The 19,634-nt window shown below is 37.0% G+C and overlaps 1 protein-coding gene across 6 annotated transcripts in view; it reads right to left on the bottom strand.

Moving 5' to 3' along the window:
- Positions 1-220: 220 nt before the first annotated feature.
- hspa12a (heat shock protein 12A) overlaps positions 221-19,634 on the bottom strand; it is a 263,037-nt gene continuing 243,623 nt past the window's right edge. For 5 of the 6 annotated variants that reach the window (XM_072557347.1, XM_072557349.1, XM_072557348.1 and 2 more), the window contains exons 8-12: positions 8,657-8,743; positions 7,578-7,682; positions 4,341-4,599; positions 3,105-3,208; positions 221-1,527 (exon numbers count right to left, since the gene is read on the bottom strand). In XM_072557347.1, coding sequence (XP_072413448.1) covers positions 890-1,527; positions 3,105-3,208; positions 4,341-4,599; positions 7,578-7,682; positions 8,657-8,743 — 1,193 coding nt within the window. In that variant the 3' untranslated portion in view covers positions 221-889. The remainder of the gene's footprint in view (positions 1,528-3,104; positions 3,209-4,340; positions 4,600-7,577; positions 7,683-8,656; positions 8,744-19,634) is intronic. The other variant, XM_072557345.1, reaches the window with a different exon arrangement.

Genomic DNA, 19,634 nt, shown 5'->3' with positions numbered 1-19,634 from the left:
ATAAAATCGACAGACATGTCAACAGTGTATCCCTTTCATTGTGTTTACACTAGAACTGCCAAGAATTGAAGGTACCATTGACGCAGTGATATTTGGCAGTCTTCATGAAATTCAGCAACTTGTACAAACATTACGTGATCATTTCTTTCCAAGATGAGAAAGAAAGGCACTCGGCAGATCAAACCAATGTCAGAAAGAATATTATTCAAAGAATAAAACATTCAGAGTAAATGGAACAGCTTTTAATGTTGAAAGACACATGTGGTTATACATGAAGCATAGGTCTGCAGTTCAAGATCTAACATCTGTCATTAGGCACCGACTGCTTTCCAGCTCAGTGTTATTACAATAAATTTAACATAATCAAATATTTCACATTTATATCTTTAATATTTTAAATGAATGTACAATACTTTAAATATTGTATATACAATAATAAAAATAACTACTGGTTTAATTATTTAGAGAAAAGTTCTGAACATTCCAATCTTTGTCTATTTTAATTGTCAACAAAGTAAATAGAAGATTGAATTACTGCATGACCACATCAGTGCTCCATTTCAGCATGATAAACATTAAGGAATTAAATATTAGCAAGCAGGCTGTGAATAAATAGTGGCATTCTCCAAGCAGCTTGATGCTGTTGCTCTTTTTTTCCCTGAAACGAGAGCAAATTCAGACTTTACATATTTAATCATATATGTGCATACATGTGGCAGTTAAGGTAATATTTCTTGGCATTCTCGTAGTGCGCGGAAGTGATTGGTATTGTTAGACTCTTTTTACTTACAGTAAATTCCCAATCTGAAATATAAATTGACTTCCAGTTTTAGACATAATCAATAATTCTGAACTAGGGCACGAGGGTTTTTGGATGACTGGTGACATCTTAGTAATTGAGGAAATCAATGCCAGCTTTGACACATTTGGAAGTAGCAATATCAATAGCCATTGCTTTTATCTCAGTATCTCCAAACTGCATTACTGTTTGAATCTCTCTTCGTGCTGGCAGTGATGGACTATCAGTTCCTGTTAGATCAAGACGAAGAGTGCCACACTTCTTTACACTGGTATCAGTGATGAAGTTAACATTATCATTTTCAGAACAGTATATATTGATCACAATAATCATTTGTGATGGCTTTGCGGGAGTGTAACTGCGTTTGACAGTCTCTCCAAGAGCCACAGACTGGTCAGTTGTGATGAACTTATCAAACACGTCAGTACACCAACGAGTGCCATCTTTAACCAGCAGCTTTTCAGTCGGATGCTTCCCATCCACAAATCGATTCAATACCCCAACTCCATAGGTCAGTGGCGAACGGCGTACTTTAATGATAGTGGGGTCCAGTCCAAATAGCACTGCTCCTTTTAGAATGGTAAGTCCAACATCATGAGGAATTATGACACGGCATTTGTCAGCGAGATTTGATTGAATGGCCTGCTGAAGTAAAGGTGACTCAGCGAATCCACCCACTAAAAACAAAAACTTCAAACCTGAAACTTCGGGTTTCTGGAAAAGATTAACTGGAGGAAAATACAGTGCATCAGAAATATTCTCTTCATAAACACAAATGAGTTCTTCTCAACATTAGCTCTTCTTTCAATAAAGTTAATTTTGCAAAATGAATAGCTTTATATTTTACGTTTTGGTTTAACTTTAGATTGAAGTGTAAGCATAATATATAAATTGCTATAAACTAGCTGCATCTGTAAATTTGCTTTATCTCTGAGATGGGGATAGTTGGGGAAGGTGGGTTTGGGAAGGTTGTGAGGAACGTAATATGTATGATTATCTAGCTTTATCTATATTTTCAATGAGGGCCTGTCTGGCCTTTGTTAATGTCATTGTTTGGAGATCAATTAGGTCAAAGATTGCTCATTGAGGAAGCAATTCTTTCATTTAAACATTCATGCATGTGAGGCTACAGAACCATGGGACTAGACAATGCATGATCCTTCACTGTCGAGGACGTGAGGGAACGTTTGTGAGCAAGATATTTAATATTTTTACACTAAGCCCTCTAAAGTAATTTGCCTGACATGAATGACAACTCATGCTCCCCATGTTACATTCAGTTGTTAAATGACATTCGATTTTGTTACAGTTTACTAAAATCATGTCACCTGTGTGTAGCATTATATGAGGAAACTGCCACTGACATCGCAGGGACAGGATGTGGGGACTAGTCTATCACAGATTTGTCACACTACATGAACAGTTGTTTTTTTGTTGTTCACACAAATTGTGTTAGGAAAAAAATCAAGCCATTAGCATTGGGTTAAAAAGTTAGTTTTCAGAAGTCTGGAAAACAGCTTAATACCATATTTTGGAATCTGGAACAAAAAGCACATATTGTTCCTTTATACAAACAGGCTATACTGAAATTATCCACACTTGGAAGACAAAAACAAAGTAATATTTTCGGTGAACTGTATTAGAGGGACTCTCCCACTTCAAACTTTGGCCTTTCTTTTCAATATTTACATATATTAAAAATGTCTCTATTTCAGTTTTCTTGCATTCACAGTATTATGCTTTACTAATGGAAAGACCCTACTACACCGTACATTTTCCCGTTCAAACTCCTCACACTGGAATCCATTCAGCTTTACTCTTTGGTCTCTATAGATCCAAAACCATCAGAAATAGTACAAAACCAACGAGGAATATTTCATTAATAACAGTCATTCTGATTATTGATCTCAATAAAAGAAATGTGATGAAGGAGCTTGAAACACAGTTTCACAATGAGGTATTTCTAAATGTACAGAAAACAGAGGGTCTTGTTAGAAGTAGGGTCACTGGACTCAAAACATTAACTCTGGTTTCTCTCAATAGATGCTAACAGACCTGCTGAGTTTCTCCAGCAATTTCTGTTTTTGTTTCAGATGTCCAGCATCTCCAGTTCTTTTTTTTACTCAACTTGTTAACATAGGTTCTGGTATTTGTGATGCATTTCCATGTTACTAAAGTAGATTACAGGACTTAAGTTACTTTGTTAAATTCTATAAATATTTATACATTAATTTTTCAGAAAAGTAACCATGTTGATTTAAATTACATCTAATAATTCTACTTTTTCTCCCAACATTGTACTTACGTAGATGTTGGATGATATTGTCAACAGTGGGTTTAAATAGAGCATTCATAGCATCAGGATTCATTCTTAGCATTCCTTGGGATGACCACTTTACAAAATTCACACTGCAGAAAAAATAGGACGACTATTGAACCAAAGCAAAACCTAAGGATCAAAATCTCTGAACTCAGCCACTATTGAGCATGTTAGTAATTGCTAATAGGAAAACTAACTCTCAGAAGGAAAATAAATAAAGACTACAGCAGGATCAGAAGGCAGGTGGAAATCACAGCCTGATAACACTTTGTCAGAAAAATAGACTTTTGCCAAATCTTCATTGCTACATTTGTGTCTCTCACTCATAAGAGGGTGTGAACCATTACTGTCAGAATTTTAGGTATTAGTTGTTTGGCCTGCCAGGAAATCTGGATTTGAACTTTCACCTTGAAATCCTCAGAGCAATGCCAAAAGTTCATTGCAAAATAGTTTGATATACTATGTAGTATGAAGCATGAAGTGGGGATCATACGACTCCCAAAAGAGATAAACCCTTATATTCACACTGTTCATTAAACGAAAAAGGGAAAAATAATAATTTTCTTGTTAGTATGGTCCATCTATAATGGTAGCAAGTTTTGGGCCCCAACACTTGAATTATAACATACTTCCACTGTACATGGCTACATGTATTGAAGGTGGAAATCATAAAGAATGGTTAGGTTTGATCTGGTTTACTTGCAGTTGCCCTGTAAAGTAGTCTGAAAATTTAAGATACACAATTGCAACTTATAAAAATTCTTTTTTGCCAAATATCTCAACTGAAAGTGTTAGAGAAGGAGGAGATGGGGAAAAAAAGTGAACTGATTTGCACTTTTGTCCAAATAACTGGATTTGTGCCGACATGATCAGCAGCTCAAAAAGATCCAGCATAATGGAGAGGCCCAGCTAGTGACACCTACATTCCATGACTGAAAAGAAAAACAACTCGTGATCTCCTCAACCCCTATATACCATATGCCCAATAAACCCAAAAGGGCAAGTTAAACTAGAGAGCAGGAAACTAATTTCAGAATGCAGTACGTACAGTATCGTTAGTTTTGCGATAACCATCATATTTCCATTAGTATTTATCATCTTATCTCTCTGTCTCATCCCCTTGATGAGGGAGTCTCAGGAAGGCTCAAATGCTTACATTTATCAGTGAACCTGTGGTGTACAAATTAAAATATAAAACCATATTGCGATCTGTTCATGTACCTGCTTTTTCTAAGGGCATGCTCCACACTGTGACCTCTGAATTTTTTATAGTAATCGATGAACGAGAAAGGCAAATTGATGTTGAGTGGATTGATTCTACCAGGAGCAGCAGCCCTTTTACGTGACTCAAATGCGATCATTAAATCTACCCAAGCCGCTGGACGTTTTATTTTAAATTGTTCAATGAAATCCTCCCCGAAAATTTTACAAAGAAGTTTTTCAAATTCATAGTCCACTCCGATAGAGCCATAGGGTCCACCTGGAATTGAAAGAAGAGGTAACTGAGTTAAACAACAACAACTAGCATTATTTAACTCCACTGACATAGCAGTGTTCCACAGCAATATTACCAAAGAGAATGTGACACTGCATTTCATAAGTAATTATTAGGACAGCTGACCAAACATGCCCCAGTGAGTTAGATTTTAAAGAGTAGCTTAAAGGAGAAGAGAGAGCTGGAGAGGAGGAGAGATTTAAGTAAGGAATTCGAAATGTAAGGCCTTGGTGGCTGAAGACATAACTGTCAAACTCGAGTGATTAAAATTGGGATGCTCAGCAACCCAGAAATGAAGAAGTACAGAGTTTACAGAGGGAGAAGGAAATTTAAAGAAATATTGAAAGTGGTTACTTTGAAAATATTTTTACTGACTAATGTCTGTTCCACTGTACCAATTAAACACTGTGCTGTCTAAGAAATTAATACATCCCTTGTGTTTGTGGCTTTAATCTTAATGAAGGGTTGGCAAATCTTGAGGATATTAATGAAGGCTTTCAATTCTACTGTGTGAATCTATATACACATATGTCATAGCTACAACGTGACTGCGCCAACTAACAAATTAGTTAGTGAGAATGAAAAAGGAGCCCATGAAACCAAAGTAAGAGCCGAAGATCAAAAAATAGCCCTCAATAAGACCTAAATAAGATCCATTGGCAAAAAATGCTGCAGCCCTGATTCCAGCACTGGGAGCCATCCATTACATCACATAAGAAGCTAATCTTCAATTGTATAGACTCTTATTCAATCTGCGTATGGAAACCTGTGTACAGTTTTGGTCTCCTTAGTCAAAAGATATAATTGAATTAGAAGAAGGTTTAGAGAACGTTCTTGCAACAAGTACTTGGGCTGAAGGTGTATTAACTTACCAAAGTTTGGCAGGTTGCACCTAAATGCATTGGAGTTTAGAAGAATGAGAAATGATCTCATTGAAAGATATAAGATCTAAATACCAAAAGAAAGTCTTCCCTTGTTAAGGAATCTAAAACAAAGGGACACAATTTAAAAATTACGGCTAAACCATTTAGGATTGAGATAAAGAGATTTTCTTTTTCTCAGAAGGTCGCTGGTCTGCAGAATTCTCTTACCCAAAGAAAGTGCAAGTTGGACTCAGCATTCAATGTTGAGTTAGATGGATGACAATTGACAAAGGAGTTAAGGATTATGCAAGATGAATACAGTGAAATAAAAATAAAAACTGCTGAAGAAACTCAGTTGGTCCAGCAACATCTATGGAGTGATAAACTGATTAACTTTTCAAATCCAATAATGACTCTTCTTCAGTACTTTTGTATCAGTCTTGAAACATTAACTCTGTCCTTCTCTTCACAGATGCTGCCGAACCTGCTGAGTCTTCCAGCATGTTCTATTTTTATTTCTAACTTCCAGCATCTATTGTATTTTGTTTTGTGAATCTGAGGCCACAATCCTATTGAAAAGCAGATCTGGCCAAATTCCTGCTCCTGCGTTCTTGTGTAAACATGGAGTGAGTTCTATTATTGTAATCGCACAGCTCATTAGGAAATCACTAGATAAAAATTAATAGAATAAAACACAAGCGAAACATACTTCTATTGAGTCAAAACAGCATTTGCACCACCTCCTTGGGGGGAGTTTTATGGCTCATTCATCAGGATATTTGCAGGTAAGATGGTCGACCAGCAAGCTAGCCCATCACCTGCCTTCACATTCCAGAGTTGCTACTTGTATATAATAGGAGTCAGCCAATTAGTCCTTTGAGTTTATTTAGACCTTTAGCAAGCCAATTAATAACTCTTCTTAAAGGAGTCATTCCAATCCTGTTGTTCTAATACAGTGGGTTTGAGGAGATGGCGTTAAGGAGATCAGCCAACTATTTCATGACCTTAGGCTAAAAAGGCTGGAAGGAAGCATACATCTTTTGGGTGGCCGTTATCTTGGCCTCATCTTAAGAATCCCTCCACCCTACCGCCAAGATACTACACCTCTTGTGTCTTCACCTCTTTGTTGTGAACATGAACACCATGTTTCATACCTCCTCTCTCTAGGCTCCCTAAACCCTCCCCGACCAAAACACTTATATTGATATTCATGTTATCTTTTCCTGTGGAGACGCTTATAGTCCAAGCAGTAACCTCTATTTCCTTCTCGCACTGCTGGGACAACTCAACTGTCAGCCAATCAGATTGACTGACAGTTCTGAAGGACACAGGATCCTTTCTTTGAGGGAGAGAGGATCCACCATTCACTAATTAAGACCACTCCAATTTATTTGATGAGGAAATCTTTCTCATTTTTTAGTTCAAGAGGCCATTCTGATTCACTGCCATAACTAAGCCCAAATATTCACAGGGACCCTGGAGAAATCACAGAATCGTACAGTACAGAAATGACCCTTCAGCCCATTTATACTGCCAATAAAATGCACTACTGCCTCCACTACCAATAAACCAGACCTGCTTTCCTGCATTAAGCCCATAACCTTGAATGGTATGACACTTCGAAGTGCTCATCCATGTACGTTTTAAAGGCTGTGAGTTTTTCTAGGCAGTACAATCCAGACCCCAACATCCTCTGGGTGAAAAGGCTTTTCCTCAATTCTCCCTAAACCTCTTGCCTTTCACTTTAAGATTATACCCCCTTATTACTAACCCTGTCCATGCCCCTTTAACCTTATACACCTGTATCCAGTCTACTCTCAACTTTCCTTGATTTCCACCGATGCTATGGCAGTTTATTGGGAGAACTCTAAAGAAACTTCCCTCCAGGGTCTAATCTAATATCTTCCTCACCTGTAGATATTAGTCACTCATGAAACGGCAAGTTTAACCATTAAATTATCAGAAGAGCAATGTCAAATTCAGACCAGATGTAAAGGGGTCAAATTGCAATTAATCAAATTTCTTCAGGCACTTGTAACATTCCAATACAAAATGTGGCTTGTTACAAAATGAGAATCAGTAGAGTAAAAACACTTTTACCTGAAGCTTTATAGAGTTCTTTCAGGTGTCCTTCAGGCATTTTCACTTCATGAACTGTGAGGTCTACAGTACCACCTCCACAGTCAACCACAATATAACGGTCACCTAATGAAATAAATCACATTTTGAAATGTATTCATGAAGAACTTCCCTGAAACTGCAAATTATACTACCCATGTAGATATTAATAATACTTCAAGAATGCATGTTTCAATAATAGCCATGTATTGATGCATGTACTAAGTTCAAACTGCAGCTTAACACCGAGCAGTATTTCAATGAAGACACTTTAGCAACCATTGCTCAGAAAGATAATATACACTTGTCATTACACTCTAAAATTGTTAACAAATCATCATATACCTTCAAGAGTCACCTTTGAATAAGGCACTGCCTTTGACCTACCTTTCATACATCATTTAATGACTTCATGATAAATTCCTGTCTGTATTATTTAAATTGCATATTTTACAAGCTTACTGAAAGAGCACACAAAGGAATTTGATGTAAATACATTAAAAGACCTACACAGACAGAATCAAGTTCCATAGCATTACAGTTCAATGCATGTTCGACTTTGATGCAATTAAACTTACTATAGTGCAGTATGATCTAAATTATGTCTTTGACTTTCCTTTATATATTTGTTGTATAACCTTCAACACACTACAAATTCAGGAAAAGATACATCTTCAACTGTCAAAACAAACTACGGTATTAAACTACTGAACAGCAAGTGTATGAAAGTATAGTACAGGTATTAAGAAGAATATGCTGGATAGCAAGCATTTCAAACTCATTTATGCAAGGCTTTTGCTTGAAATGTGAGCTTCCCTTAATAAAATTGACATAGCTGAACATAAATATTAGAGATGCATTGAGACAGAGAACAAATGCAGCACAGCCATGCCACACAATGTAATGAAGTAATAGCAACCCTTTCTTTTGATCTCTTTCATCACTGTTTTGTATGTAAATGTCCCACAGAAACAACATACACAATGTTAACAGAAAATGGCACCATTGTCAGCATAACGAAAATCAGAAAGAGCCAAGAATGCCAGAAAAGAAGACACTACCTTGCTCCAATTCTGACCAGATTTCTCCTATGACATTTTCCACCAAAAAGGTGCGACTCTGCCGATTACGTCGTGTGTATTCTTTAGCTAGTTGTTGATAGAGAGAAAATAACTGAGCATAATACAGAAAGAATCAGAAATTGTCAACTTGCAACAATTCAGTTACTAAAGAAGGGCTTGTTCAGAATTTAAAAGCATTTAATGAAAGAAAGAAACCTTGCTTTCCATGGAAGTTTGTTTTGAATTTAAGATGCTTTATCATCAACTAAAATTTTAAATTGGGGTTAAGTATGATGGAAGGGATGGAATGTGAATATTGATATTTATAATCAGGCCTTCCAAATATTAATAAACAAAATTTAAATTAAATCCCTTTGCTACAATTTCCATGCAATACTTTCACCCATTTGAATGAGATTAGAATCTTTGTTTTAATACTGGACTAATGAATATCATATACATTTGTTGTAATTTATGATCTTAATATTGCAAACTGTAGTTTCTTAGCTTTATAATTTAGTCCACATTCAAGGAAAAGAGGTAAAATTCTAGCAGAATATCTAAGATAACACAAGTTAAAGAAACATATTTTTCCAAAATGAACATAACACTACCGCAAATAAGATCTATGTGCGCTAAATTTGACTACCATTGTTTAAAGATTAAATTTCCCCTAAATGAATTGATGAGTTGGAATAAAATTTTATTATATGCTATTAGACATATTCTTATTAGGAGGCTGAATTGTATTACTCCTTGTGGATTAAGTTTGCATTATTTTCACATTAAATTTTCTATGGTAGGGGTCTAATTCTTTAAAATAAATACATCCTGAAGGAAGGATGTACATGTACTTGGAAAGGCAAGGGCTGATTAGGGATAGTCAACTTGGTTTTGTGCGTGGGAAATCATGTCTCACAAACTTGATTGAGTTTTTTGAAGAAGTAACAAAGAAGATTGATGAGGGCAGAGTGGTAGACGTAATCTATATGGACTTCAGTAAGGCATTCCCCAAGGTTCCTCATGGGAGACTGGTTAGCAAGGTTAGATCCCATGAAATACAGGGAGAACTAGCCATTTGGATACAGAATTAGCTCGAAGGTAGAAGGCAGAATGGTGGTACAGAGTTGCTTTTCAGACCGGAGGCCTGTGACCAGTGGTGTGCCACAAAGATTGGTGCTTTTCATCATTTATTTAAATAATTTGGATGTAAACATAGGAGGTAGTTAGTAAGTTTGCAGATGACACCAAAATTGGAGGTGTAGTGGACAGCAAAAAAGGTTACCTCAGAGTACAACGGAATCTTGATCAGATGGGCCAATGGGTTGAGAAGTGGCAGGTGGTGTTTAATTTAGATAAATACAAGGTGCTGCAATTTGGAAAAGCAAATCAGATCAGGACATATACACTTAATGGTAAGGTTCTGGGAGTGTTGCTGAACAAAGAGATCTTGGGGTGCAGGTTCATACTTCCTTGAAAGTAGGATCGCAGGTAGATAGGTTGTGAAGAAGGCATTTGTTATGCTTTACTGTATTGGTCAGACCATTGAGTATAGGAGTTGGGAGGTCATGTTGCGGTTGTACAGGACATTGGTTAGGCCACTTTTGGAATATTGTGTGAAATTCTGGTCTCCTTTCTATTGGAAAGATGTTGTGAAACATGAAAGGGTTCAGAAAAGATTTACAAGGATATTGCCAGGGTAGGAGGGTTTGAGTTGTGGGGAGAGGTTGAATAGACTGGGGCTGTTTTCCCTGGAGCATCGGAGGCTGAAGGTCACCTCAGAGATTTATAAAATCATGAGGGGCATGAATAGGATAAATAGACAAGGTCTTTTCCCTGGGATGGGGGAGTCCAGAACTAGGGGGCACAGGTTTAGGGTAAGAGGGGAAAGATATAAAAAAGGACCTAAGGGGCAATGTTTTCACACAGAGGGTGGTACGTGTATGGAATGGGCTGCTAAAGGAAGTGGTGGAAGCTTGTACAATTACAGAATTAAACAGGCATCTGTATGGGTGTATGAATAGGAAGCGTTTAGAGAGATATGGGTCAAGCGCTGGCAAATGGAACTAGATTAGGTTAGGATATCTGGTCGACATAGATGAGTTGGACCGAAGGGTCTGTTTCTGTGCTGTACATCTCTGTGACTCTATGTTTAGTAGCAAGAAATAGAGAAATGATAGTAGCAAAACGCAGCATGAAAATACAAAGATGAGGATGAGGATGAAGAAATGCAACAACAATATTTTTTAAGACTGGTACCATCTTCAAGCTAGTCATCTTAAAATGCATTCATTATTTTAACAGCTTCTCACCAAAAATATCGAAACCTTATTTTTACAAATTTTGGACATCATGAAATCATAAGTTACCAGGTAAGTAAAAGTTTATTTTTCCATTTCGTCCTCTCCAATATTCACCTGAATATTTAACTTATTTTGGGGTAAGGTCTTACCTGTACTGGAAACAAGCAGCCCTTGACACTCCAATTTTATGTCTGAAACTGTTCAGATGGTTAGTTGGCTGCTTAAGAATGGGAGGGGGAGCATCTCGGTGAGCTTGGTTCTATCTTGAACCAATGTCTCACTGAACAAAAGATCACGAGCTGTTCCCATATCAATAGCATTATGAGTAACTACCATTTCCTCATTGTTTACCTTACTGACCTTGACTACATCCTATTCTGAAGGAAGTACTGTGGTACACAGGAACAAATAAACTTTAAAATAAAATTAATAATTTTTGACCTCATTTTTATCCAGGAGAACTGAATAAAGTAAAACAATGAAATCAACACAAGCAAAATAAATGAATTGCTAGACTGTGGGCTAAAACTGAAATTTGCATGCATTCTAACGTGTCTACCACAAAGTGTCATTGTTTGACTTTACACTCCTTTGAGAGTATTTTTTCCACCTGGACATAACACACACAAGGACTACTTTCCAGCTATTAATAGGAACACTCAGGAAATCATGATAATTTGTGACTTTTGGTGGAATTTTCCCATATTAATTCCAAGACCAACTAGCAAGATAACCGGTTGCCAAAAGCTGCTGGAAAATCAGGGCAAGTAGTTTCTGGATCCTAAAGTAAGTTGGTTGAGGACTACTCTTCAATGGATCTAACAATGAAAAGGTGAGCTTTTTCTTTTTTTCTCTCATAGGAGGTGAGAGGTCAGGAGGCAGGATAAGGACAAGGGTGGGCTTTCAGAGGCCGTGCCCTTGCACACCATCTGTGCCTCTGATATCCCATAGACTATGCATTGATTGATCACTTAACTGTCTTAAATGGTAGTTTAATGAGTTGAGAAGGATGCCATGGATTAAATTTCATTGCTAAAGTGGCAGGAAAGGCCCAATTACTTCCCTTCCAGCCACCTTGAGAGAACAGAAAGTCATACCAAAATTATCAACACATGCTCCCACGGCTGTCTATTCCCTCAAGTATAAAGTCAGAAAATCTCAATATTAGTCCACAATTTGCATGGGCAGATGTAGGCCCTTCAGCCCATCATGCCTTCACCACCATTCAATGAAATAATGGCTGATCTGATAACCCTCAATTTCATTTTCCTGCCTTTTCCTTATTCTCCTTAATTCATTTACTGATTGAGAATCAGTCTATCTCAGCCTTTAATACATGTAATTACCCAGGCTTGACAGTCCTTTATAGTAAGAATTCCACAGAATCACTACCTGAAAGAAAATATTCTTATCAGCTTTGTTTAAATATTATTCAAGCAACATTCACAACTAATTTATACATTCATTAGCCAGTGTATTCAAGTTAATGGATTTGAATGACATTTATTGTCAATTTTTAAAATAAAGATCTTGAGTATTGCTAAAACAAAAGGCATATATCGAAGCTGTTTTGCATTCATTAGGACAATTTGCAAGAATACCACATTTATACTGCATTAGAGAGTTACAGAGAGTGCTTTCACAAAATGGGTCACTTTACAGAAATATTTTGAAGTTGGAAACTTGCACTCTGCTGTCAAATAAAAGAACCTCCAGAAAGAAAGTCACGAATATGAGAGCAAGGTTTATCTACCAAAGCAAAATCAGGTGCCCCACCCCCACCTCGTGTGATTGACAGTGATGCACAGTAAACAGGATAACTCTAGTTTGCTCACTGCATGTTGCAATCCACAGATATTGGGAAGAGATTTCAGTTGCAGAATAACTATATCCTTGCATAAGCACCAAATTTTGAGAATAAGTCTGCTTCAGTAAATTAACAGGTTAAAAGCAAACAAATGTCTTGAACTTAAAACAATTTCAAAACTGAACTTATTTTCGTATATTCTTTCTTCCCTTTACCATGTTCATAAAAGTTATTTGATACATTGGTTGCAGTTACAGATTCACTGTGTTGTTTGAGATCATTTATACCTCATTTCCTGTCTGACAAAAAACAAACTAAAAGCACTGACAAATTTGTTTCTTTATTATCCATGAATTATTATTCATAGATTATTAAAAGCAAATTATAACACAAACAGCTATTTAAGCCAAGCAGTTTACATTGCCATATATCAACCATACAAGTAATGTCAATTCAATTCTCCTTTTCCTATGTAGTCCTCCCAACTATCAACCTTTTCTTAAATGGTTTCTGTTTCAACACAACATCTGATAACATCTCATAACCTTCATAACCCTCTGTACTATTAAAAATTATCTCAGTGATAAATCCATTGTGATTATTTTTAGTTTTATGAAGTGGGCAGAAGGAATGCAGAATCTAGCACTGGTATCTGAAACAGGACAAGTCCAGCGTACTCCACTGGAGAACTGCAGGCTGGTGGTGATCATCATAAGGCCACAGGAACTTAGGAGCAGGAGTAGTTCATTTGGCTCCTTCAGCTTACAATGCTATTCTAGTTCAGGATTGATCATCTATTTTGATGCCATACTCCTTCTGTACCCCTTGATGTCATTAGTAACTAACTTATCAATCTCTGTCTTGAATTTACTGAATGACTGGTTTCCACAGTCCTCTGAGATAGATCATTCCAAAGACTCATCATTCTCTGAGTGAAGAAGTTACACTTTAACTCAGTCATAACTGGCTTGCCTTTTATTCTGAGGCTGGGTGCTCTGGTTCTAGCCCCAGCAGTTCCTTTCTGCATCTACTGTGTCAGAATTCAGTAAATTACCGTCATATTATCTTTCTTTCTTCCAAACCCAGAGAGCACAGGCCAAGAATCTTCAATCTCTCCTCATTGGACAGTCCCATCATCCCTGAAATCAGTTTGGTCAACCCTGCTGCATTCTTTCTATGACAAGCATATCCTTCCTTAGATAAGGGGGCTAGAACTATGCCCAATACTCCAGGTGTAGTCTAGCCTCTGTTCTATACAACTGAATCAAGATTTCTTTGCTCCTATAGTCAAATCCTCCTGCAATAAAAGGTTTGTCTTCTGAATTGCTTGCTACACCTGCATGCCAGCTCTCAGTGACTTATGAATATGGACACCTAGGTCAATACTTGCAAATCTCTGACCATTTAAAAAGTATTTTACATTTTCATTTCTTCTACAAAAGTAGATAACTTTACACTTGTTCCCATGATATTCCATCTGCCATGCTCTTGCCCACTCACTCACTTACTCCTGCCTGCAACCTCTTGAAGACACTTTTCATTCTTCTCACAACTCACATTCCCATCAGGTTTTGCACAATCTTCCACCTGGGAAATATTACAACTGGACTCCACATCTAAATCATGGATACAGAGATTGCAAACAGCTGGAGCCCCAGCAATGATCTTCATGACACCCCCTGGTGACTGTCTGACAACCCGAGAATAAAACCATCTCTTCCCGCTATCTGCTTCCTGCCTGTTAACCAATCTTCAGTCCATGCTGGCATATTACCCCCAAAGCCATGCACTATAATTTTGTTCACTAACTTCCTGCATGGGATGCTATAAAAAGCCTTCTGAAAATCCAAATACCTTGCATCCATTGGTTTTCCCCCTATTGACTCTGCTAATAACATTCTTTCAAAAAAACTTTAAGAAGTTTGTCAAACATGATTTCCTTTCATAAATCTATGTTAATTATGTCCAATTAGGCAATAGTTTTCTAAATATCAAATATTTGCTTTTTATATAGACTCTACCTTTTCTTTCCCTATTACAATATTAGTGTATATTTTCTTTTTTCTCTTCCCCCATTTTTAAAGTAGTAGAGTTACTTATGCCACCTTTGCAGAATTAAGTAAAATGTGAAAAAGCGATTACCAATGCATCCAATATCAGAGGCTGAGGAGTGAGCTTATAGAAGCTTATAAAATCATGAACGGCATGGATAGGATGAATAGCCAAGGACCTTTCCCCAGGGTAGCAAAGTCCAGAACTAGAGGACTTAAGTTCTTTTTAAATCTTTCCCCTTCCACTTCCACTAACAGGGGTGGCACAGTGGTTAGCACTGCTGCCTCACAACACCAGGGTCCCAGGGCCGATTCCAGCCTCGGGTGACTATCTGTGTGGAGTTTGCACATTCTCCCTGTGTCTGCATGGGTTTCCTCCGGGTTCTCCAGTTTCCTCCCACAATCCAAAGATGTGCAGGTCAGGTGAATTGGCCATGTTAAATTGCCCATCGTGTTAGGTGCATTAGTCAGGGGCAAATGGGTCTGGGTGGGTTACTCTTTGGAGGGTTGGTGTGGACTGGTTGGGCCAAAGGGCCTGTTTCCACACCGTAGAAATCTAATCTAATTTAAACCGAAGGGGCAACCTTTTCACACAGAGATTGGTGCATGTATGGAATGAGCTGCCAGAGCCAGTTAAAAGGCATCTGGAGGAGTATATGAATAGGAAGGGTTTAAAAGAATACGCACCAAAAGCTGATGAATAGGACTAGATTAATTGATGATATCTGGTTGGCATGGACAAGTTGGACCAAAGAGTCTGTTTGGCCACCGTGGAGCTCTACGACTCTGTCAGGTGCAGAAAACCAAACGTGGACTGAATACTGTGAAAGGTTGTAAGAAAAGCAAAAATGAAATATGAGAACTGATTTGTGAGTAGCATAAAAGAGAAGAGACCAGTCTTTTAGAAGAGGTGTTTTATTAAGACGTGATATAAGATTGTGAGGGAGCTTGACAGGGTCAACAGAGAATATTTTCCCTCATAGGGGAATGCAGAACTAGGTGGAACAGTTTCAAAATCATGGTGTCCCATTTTAAATACCCATGCTAAAGGAATAAAGAAAAATCGCAACATTGAATAGTAAACTAATTGGTTTATTATTTGTTGTCATTGTGAAGTAGAAAATGGAGCTAGTACTTTACAGAAGAGGCCTAACACCAGCTCTCTCAGAAAGCATTGTTTTCCCTTGTTTAATCTTTTCTTATTCTTTTCTCTTGGAATTTTGTTGCATATTAAGGTTTTATTTCTTGTGATGATTCTAGATGCCTTTTCACAGAAGATTACAAAAGAATTAAGGGTTGTTGATCGGTCTACAAATTGTCATTTTGAGATTGCTGTTTTGGGCTGGCAATAAATGCAACCCATATTTGTACATTAGTGAAAAATCCACACTGCTGTCCCATAATTCATTTGCTTCTAAGAAAATAATATAAATCTCTAGCATGTAAATGAGGTTGCCCAAACTCAGCTGAGGTTGCATTATATTTACAGTGTATTATTCAAATCAAAGGAGTGCATGCAAAAAATTTTACAAATGTAATATCTGACTTACAAAGGAAATTACAAACCTTTTCTTCTATTAACATAGAAAGTCCTGCATTTGTTATATTTTCTAAAGAATTTGATTAGTGTAGAGTTTTGAATCATTGTTTTATCTGTGATTTTTTAAATGTAAATATTAAATGCATTGGCAGTGTTTTTGAACAAAATAAATTTCTTGTATATAATTAATGTTAAAAGTCTGAGAAGGTTCTTTGTCAAGGAAAATGTGAAGCAATGAATGAAAAATTCTCAGAATGCTTTGACAAATGCAAATAACAAAGCATTTAGCAGAACAGAAGTATTTCTTTGCCCAGACTAAAAATATAACAGAATCACACTTATGTTAATTTAGTGAAGGCTGATAGAAACTGAGCAATACTCCATGGTTAAAAACCAAAAGAATGGTGGATATTGGAAATCAGAAACAAAAACAGAAGTTGCTGGCAAAGCTCAGTAGGTCTGGTAGCATCTGTTGACAGAAATCAGAGTTAACATTTCAAGAACAGTGACCCTTAGAACCATTCTGAGGAAGGGTCACTGGACCCAAAAAGTTCACTCTGATTTCTCTTCAGAGATGCTGCCACACTTGCTGAGCTTTCCCACCAACTTCTGTTTTAGTTTTTAATAGTTCGGGATTCCCTACAATTTCTGAAAATGACAGGAAAATTGTGTCATTTAAAGTGAATAAAAAGCACTTTCATTTTGCTGAAAATTGGAAAATTTGAAATAGCTACAGACAGATTGGATCTGAAATTCAGAAAGGTCAATGACGCCAGAAATTAACTCAGGTTTGCGTCAGCCTTTGGTGGACTTTTCAGGTTGAGGTGCCTTGGGCACTAGACCTATTGTAAAATGTCAAAACAAATTAGCCACTAAGTTTTCAAATACCTAGGTCACACATCCTTGGCTGAACTGCTGGTGTAGCTAAGTATCCAACCTGGATTCTATGGAAGGATACTGAATCTTCTGCCCTGGAAGTACTTTCAATGGCTCACTCAAGCCTTTATGTCAAGCCATGCTGTACAATTTCTGGTTCCTCGCAATTTTTCAGCTACTTCAATGTAAAATGGAGTATATATTGAAACACTTGGATTTTTAGGAACAATGTTTTCTGAAAAATCTGTTACTCATTAGTTGTTAAATAGACAATACAATGGCATAAATTGAATCAAAGACTTTGCATGCCACTTGCACGTAACCTAGGTTTAATTCAAAACATGGTTGACTGTTTTGGAATGTTCCAAAGAGAAAATTATATTCATACTGTTTTAATGGCTGAAAAGCTACTAAATACTTACAAGGAAATCAGGCTTAGAATATGTTTCATAAGTAGCTTGCCAGATTTGTAAACAGATAGATTTTTGCAATAATTAATAATAAGATAACATTCCATATAAAATACAAGTCCAATGCAATATATACTTCAAAGTGCACACAATGTTCACCATAGCAACACTAACATACTTTTATAGGCCTGTTCTTACTCATTGTTTAACCTCCCGGAAAAATCATTGGGAAGGCAAAGCTAGCTGTTTATTTATCCACTTGTTGTAAATAAGGTGTTACCGATTGTAAAATGCCATTTTAATTCATCAATGGCAAAGACTTGGTAGGAAAGGCACATGTTTAACAGACTGGTTGCTCTTTTTTTGAAACTTGTGCTACAGCAGGTCTGACCAATTGCAGATATATCTGATTAACATAAAGAGCCATCACAAATGTCTCTTGTGGCACAGTGATTGTGTTCCTACCTCTGAGTTCAGGTTCAAATCCCACTTGCTCCAAAAGGTGTACAATGCCTCTGAACAGTTTGTTTATAAAATATGAAAAAGAACTATGTCTAGAGTTAGCAATATCATAAATCGGTGCTAGTGAAATCCTACTGCCAGCCAACATACTTTATTTTAATTAATTAGGAGTGATAAATTTGACATCGGATATCTGAAATTGTGCAAAAACACTAAAGGGCAGTGTCATAACAACTCTAGGTGCCAATGTGCATAAGTTTGTATAAAAATAAATAAATGTGTTTTGTAGGTGTCCAACATGAATGGTAATAGGTATATTTGAGGAATGAAAGATTAAAATACATGTTGAGCTGGTTTGAGTGCCATCACTTGATACGTGTGTGTTTCCCTTTTAAAAAAATAGTGCAATGTCACACATATGCTAATGACATTGTGTGCAACGAAGCTCATGCTACAGCCAGAACAATTAAACATGCCATTAGTATCTTGAAACAGAGCTTCACTTGTATAGGCTGATCAGGGCAGCCTTTCAACCGATCCCCTCCCAGGGTTTCCAGGATAATCATCCTCTGCTGTATGATTCACAGCTTCCATCTGGAAAGAATTTCCAGCATGTTTCTCAATAAACAGAATAGCAAAGCCATTGCAGAGAATATGCAAATGAGGGCTTAGCAAAGGTGCCAGCAATGCAGCTCAGAGGATTATATTCCAGGCAATGGTTCTACACACCTTCCAAGAAGCTGCATAATTTCTTAAAATGAAAAACCACACCAGCTTAGTAGTGATGTCCCAGTCACATTGTTTCAAACTTTCAGACTCAATTAAACCTTTGAAAATTAAACACTTAAGAACAGAAAATGCTGACTACGCTCAGCAGGTCAGATAGCACTGAATTATGCCAAAGATCATTTACTTGAAAGATTATCTTTTACTCACTCCACAGATGCTGCCTGACCTTCCCTTGTGTTTCCATAACTTTCTCTTTTAATTCTAATATCCAGCCTCACAGTGCTTTGTTTCTTTTAAAAAAAAGTATTTCATTTACAATTCACATGAACATTAACAAATACAATTTGAACATCCACAGTATGACAGCTAAAATGACTATGGCCCCATCAATGGGTTACGGGCTGATTTATGAACTCTTCCAGCCACTGTAGCCAGGGGTGTATTTCAGACATTCAAGTATTTATAAATGGTCATAATTCCAATAAGATGTGGTAAAATCAGTGTCATTACAATATTAAACAACAGTCATTTGAAGACAATTTTAAACCTCTGCACTGACAGCAGACAATCTCAGCAACAGACTGCAAATTCTGATATTCCAATCACAAGTAGCAAAATTATGGTGCAGTGGAAAATCAGAATTTGCAGTCTACTGGTGAGATTGTCTGCTGCCAGTGCAGCAGTTTTAAATTGTCTTCAAATGACTGTTGTTTAATATTTTTAATGACACTGATTTTACCACATTTTATTGGAATTATGACCATTTATAAATAAATCTAGGAACTGAAAAACTTACAAAG

This window comes from Chiloscyllium punctatum, chromosome 38, assembly GCF_047496795.1.
Source record: "Chiloscyllium punctatum isolate Juve2018m chromosome 38, sChiPun1.3, whole genome shotgun sequence".
Lineage (NCBI taxonomy): Eukaryota > Metazoa > Chordata > Chondrichthyes > Orectolobiformes > Hemiscylliidae > Chiloscyllium > Chiloscyllium punctatum.
Note: the sequence above shows the minus strand (reverse complement) of the source record. Positions and strands in the feature narration are given on the sequence as shown.